At 50.8% G+C, this 5540-nt stretch overlaps 1 protein-coding gene across 1 annotated transcript; it reads right to left on the reverse strand.

The window, feature by feature from the left end:
* Positions 1–560: 560 nt before the first annotated feature.
* LOC108863768 (uncharacterized) lies at positions 561–1172 on the reverse strand. The gene has a single exon (XM_018638326.1). The coding sequence runs from the start codon at positions 1170–1172 to the stop codon at positions 561–563; it is 612 nt and encodes a 203-aa protein (XP_018493842.1).
* Between the last annotated feature and the right edge of the window lie 4368 nt (positions 1173–5540).

Consider the following 5540-nt stretch of genomic DNA (forward strand, 5'->3'; position numbering starts at 1 on the left):
TACATATTATTGTATACTTTGAGAGAGATTGCTTGCCCCTTGTCCAAAGCTTCGGCCACTCCATTGGCCTTCAAGACTTTCTTATAAGTTTCGAAGCTCATAGCCGAAATTGTGGCTCCCGAATCGATTTGGACTCGGAGCTTTGCGTTGCTGGCTAGTCCAAGAGATGCGAAGAATTTGTTTCCCGGAGCTCTCTCTGCCCTTTCCTCTCGGATTGCGGAGATGTCGAAGTCTGAACTGCGGTCTTCGATTCCCTCCGAGTACTCGAAGTCGTTTTCGGTTTGATCATCTCCTTCTAATAGGTGGAGTTGTTGTTGGAATTTGCTTGATTTGCACACGAGGTCGAAATGATTGAGTTTTTTGCATGTTTGGCATCGATGATTGTACGCGGGGCATCTCCTTGGCGGGTGTTGGCTGCCACAGAATGTGCAAGCATTTCTGGTCGGGGCCATTTCAGCTCGTTTGCTGCTTCGCGTTTCCGCTGCTTGAATGGCTGTCTTCGCTGCATGTATTTCGGTCTGTTCCCGAAGCCCTTGCTTGCCAGTTGTCGTATCTTGTCCTCACTTGCCATCTCTGCGTTTCGAAACGCCGGTAACAGGTTCGTTGTTTGCTTCGGTTTGCTTCATTGTGGCGACGATTTTCTCGATGGTCCATTCTTTGTTGATATCCGCCTCAAATATGATTCTTTGCGCAACCTCAAGACTTGTGCCGCTTATGAGTTGGTTGATGATCATCTCAGATTCTGATGTGAACTTGCAGGGCTTGACCGCTTTCATAATGCGATTGACGAAGTCCGTCACCGATTCACTTGCACTTTGTTTGATTTTTGAGAATTGATGCCGGCGGAAATAGATGTTTTCGTTGGGCGCGAATATTTCGTCCAATTTCCCGATCATCTTAGCGAGCGTGTCACAGGGAGAGTCATCATCCGTCGTACCGTCGTCGGCTTGAATTTCTCGCAGATTCAAAATACGCAAAAACTGTCCGTTGTGATCACCGAAACAGGCTCTGAAGATTGCTATTTGCTTCCTTGGGCACTGCTCGTAGAGATCTTCGACGAGGGCATAGTCACTGAAGGCTTCCTTGAAGTCCTTCCACGATTCACTGTTGTCCGCGCCTTGGACCATCCTGAATGGGCCCGGTCTTCGCGACGTTTTCTTGTCGTCTTCCATCTTTGTCTTTTTGAGAGTCTTCCTTCTTTGATCACGTATGATTTTCTGTCGTTCACTCGTTTTTTCTCGACTGTGCCATGATCGTCATGAAATACGTCAGCTTCCTTGGAGATCTGGAGAGACTAGGTCTGCTTCATTAGGATGACAACGAATGCTCTCTGGCGTAAGAGAGGGGGAAAGGCGGTCAATCTGAAGACACCACAATATTACAAGAAACTATATCTCCAACAGAACCCCAATATTCTGAGAAGATACAGGTAGAAGGGGAAGCCCGACAGTTTCTGCATAGATCGGATATATGATCAGCCCAAGTCAAGGGAGTGTTGAGAATAACCCCCAAGCAGAAGGTGGTTTCGGAGAACATCCGGATCACCCCATCAAGAACAACGTTTCAAGGAGGGAGAGAAGGCGGATCAGAAGAAGCTCGGATTTGGATGCATCGACTGCGCGGCGGAGACTACAGAAGGTGGCTAAGATATTAGCCAGATGAAGATTGGGAGAGGAGAGTTCAGAGGACAGATCGTCACGGCTGATACTGAGAAGGGGCCGAGTACGGAGCCTTGACACACACAAGTCACACGGCTCGGCAGCGTTTCAACTTCTGGTCACCACAGAGATCTCTGAGGAGCGTCTGCCTCAAACCCTTCGATCGATCCGACTCTACCATGTTCGGGATCATTTCGAGAGTCGACACGGCTTTCGCCGCATCGGGTTGTATGCTCTCGAACAAGTACCGCCTTACGGTAGTAGCGCCTTACGACATCGAGAGCCTCAGTGACTGATGGGTGCGAAGTATTTCCGAGATCGGCCATGTCAGACTTGGCGGATTCGATGAGCGACAACTTTCGGTTTGTAAACAGACTTCACGTCCCGATTGAAGTCATGAACCAGCCGAAAGCCGAAAGGTGCAATCGCGCATCACGTGCGCTCGAGATATTACGCACGATTCGAACACTGGGAGTCTGCAATGGCTCTCATACTCCGATACCGGAAGATCGGTCCGTTGTAACCGTACTGAATTCGAGGAGAAGTATAGGATGCGGACTCCGAAAAAGGTCCGCTACAAGCGAAAGTCCGTTGTATCCGAGTCCGCCATGACCGACCCTCTCAATATGGTTTCCTATAGGAACTCGGTCGGGTCCGCCGGAAAAGTCCGTTATAATCGAGGGTCCGTTATATCCGGGTCCGTTATGACGAGGTTCTACTGTCAATCGAAGTTCACTAGGGCGTGTTCCACACAATCGAGCACTGACTGTCCCTCGAAGACTCAAACCTATTGAATCACTATTGAATAACTCAGAAATTCGGATGATGTCCGAAGAAAATTGAACTCAGAACATGAAGACTCCACGGAACGAATGAGAATACGTTTCACGTCCATCCTTACGGTAGTGTCTCTGACACTACCTGCCTGGGGCCGGTGCGGCGTCTTCCCGTCGTCATTGAACGAATGTTCTGACGAATGCCGGCTATACGGGTCCACCAAGCGTGGTGTGTTTCCACAATGACGATGTTTATGGCGAGTCGAAATAATTCACATATATGGCATTACAGAAAATACACACGGCTCCTGTCGTCGCGTCCGTCATTGGCGAGCGGGGCCGTTGCTAGAAGGAGTCCCTTCGACAAGGAGCTCAGTTTCTTCGTGAGCGGTTCGAACCAAGTAACTTTACTCCTATTGTACTTGCCCATTACGGATGGGTCGTTGATCTCCCACGCTTGGCTCCGTATTCCTGAGAATACAATGAAACATCGGTGAGCACCTTGGAGTGCTTCCCCTCGGTGCGAACTTCGTATTCTCTCCATCTTATGAGAAGCCGAGGACAACGGCGGTCGGCAGACGTGTCCTCCGAGGTACTCACCGATCGCTCGCATCGAAGCATGTACGGCCGTCAGGCGGAATACTCTCGTTCGCAACTTGAAGAAATCGCGAAAATTATATCATGATCATTCCCTCAAAAGCAGCCCGTATCCACTCGTACTTGATAGAGTTCAGATTCCGAAATTTTGCTCACCTTTGTACAAGTACCAATGAATATCGCGATCCATGTGTACCAAGGCAAAAGCTCGTACTGAAATAGGAGGAAGACTAGGTCTCTCGTTCTTCTGTCGCGATATCTAGGACTCGGTAGTGAATTCAGCATGTTCAGCTTCCTTGATGTTCCATTTATCCGTCTAAAAATGGACTACTCGTGATATTCATTTGGGAAAAAAATCATCAGACGCTTAATCCTCACGCTTCACGCCTTATACTCGCGCTTCACATCTAATCCCCACGCTTCACGCCTAATCCTTACGCTTCACGCCTCATCCTCACGTTCCAAGCCTGAGTCTCACGCGCCAGCGTAGTCCTTCCGTCTTCTACAAAGCTCGGTTTGACAGGAGCCCTACAGTGGAATGCTTGAAAGTATACTTGATAATGAGCGCCCGATCCGAATGAGGGCCGGCCGGAGAAGGTGCCCGAGCATACCGTTCTCGCAGTAGGAGAGGAAGAGAAACGCGAACTTACTACATCCAAGAAGCTTTTCTTGATGCGAGCGGAAGGTGTTGCTTCGTTGTATCCTTCGCTTTCTTCGGCCATTTCTTGGGGCGGAGCCTCCGACCGTCTTCTTCCCGTCTCTGGGTTATAAAGAAACCCGCCTGGATCATTGAGAATTGCATTAGCTGTTATCCGAGGTCGCTCGGAGGACCTAGTTGGTCGACCAAATCGGTTTCCCTGAGTAGTATCTAGTGAGGATGACAACGACACAACCTGGGCACATTGCGATGATCATTGTGTTTTTCGATTGTTTTCGAAGACTTTCCCCATTGAACCGCAGCTCGGACCAGCCAAGGTTCCATGCCTTCCGCGAGAGGCGCGCTTTCAGAGAAACTCACTCACCCCAGTCAGCGTTGGGGCCACGCGCGTAGAAAATTTGTTGTCCATCAAAGTCCTCCGAGAGAAGGACGGAGTTTTCCCGAGACATCAAAATCTCGTCTTCCTGGTCGTCCTCGCCTGGAACGACCAGTTTGTTTGCTCCTGGGTAAATCAGACGTACGGTTTCGAGCCTCACTCGGCCCGCGGGATCCTGAGGGATTTCGTGGATTCGCCGCCCAGGGCCGTCCGAGATTCGGACGAGTTGCTTGCTCGTCGACATCCTGTTTGCCTGTACAAAAGGAATGGGAATCAGAAAAAGGAAATGGCTGCTGGCTCCTTGCCGAGCAATCACTGGTGTGGTAGGGCAATCGTACCAGTTAGGGGACACGCATCAGTTATGGGACAGTTCTCTCATTTTCCGAGACTTCGACTTGCAGCGAGCTGTAGACAAGGATTTCACGGCGGAGATGATGAATCCAGATGTCGAGCTCTCAGTCCGAGCTCCAAAACTACGTTTTTTTCCCTCGCACCTCAGCGAGGGACCCTCCTCTTATCAGGCACCATACAGCCATCGATCGGCACGGCCTAACCAATTGTATCACCCAGCCGCCCTGACTTAGGTTAATAGTCGAACAACATCCGGAACTGCGTATGCATGAGACACAGTGAGGCCGAACAGCAACCGGAACTACGTATGCATTGATCTCGCGTCATTTTGGGTCTGCGTCATTTTCCCCCGCGTCATTTTGAATTCGCGTCATTTTACCCGCGTCATTGTCGCCCGCGTAACTTTCGGCTCGTGTCATTTTCCTCGCGTCATTTTCGTAGCGTCATTTCGTCCGCGTCACTCTATCGTACACCCGCACTACACATCTATGCACGAGTCCCATAAGCCGAAAGCTGCCGATTCTCTTCAAACAGCTGCGAGCATCATGCAGACCGTCGCAGCGGTTTCAACAAGTCGCGCTGTCGTAATGACGGCGTCTGCTTTCGTCTTGCACGCCAACTCTCGGATTCGCGTACGCTGCTTCATCGACAGCGGATCGATGGTCACCTTCGCCACTCCGCGTCTCGTGCGGAAGCTATCAAGCATTCGGCCTACCGCGAGAGTTGAGCTCGACCTACAGGGTTTCGCGAGCGAACACGCTATCACCACTGATCGGTACGTCCTCCGATTGGCCAGTACATATAGCGATGCGGACGCCGTCGACATCCAGGCCCACGAGTATGAGTTCAGGCTGGATCCGCCGACGAATTGCTCCGAAGACATGCGTCGGCTGATATCACGTTTCGGCCAAGACCGTCCTCTGGCGGATGAGTCACTCACGGATCCACGCTTCGATATGCAGACCGATTTGCTCATTGGGATTGATCAAATGTACGAGATCGTGCACCTGAATAACGGATAGTCCATTGGTGGAGGGCTGGTTGCGAGGTCGTCACGATCCGGTTGGATCATATCCGGTTCATTGGTCCTGGAACTACGCGCGGCGACGTGGCGTGCGATCTCC

This window comes from Galendromus occidentalis, unplaced genomic scaffold, assembly GCF_000255335.2.
Source record: "Galendromus occidentalis unplaced genomic scaffold, Mocc_1.1 scf7180000076879, whole genome shotgun sequence".
Taxonomy (NCBI): Eukaryota; Metazoa; Arthropoda; class Arachnida; order Mesostigmata; family Phytoseiidae; genus Galendromus; species Galendromus occidentalis.

What these genes read in the sequence shown, in the direction of transcription:
- LOC108863768 (XM_018638326.1), bottom strand. Translation starts at nt 1,172, where the DNA reads ATGGAAGACGACAAGAAAACGTCGCGAAGACCGGGCCCATTCAGGATG.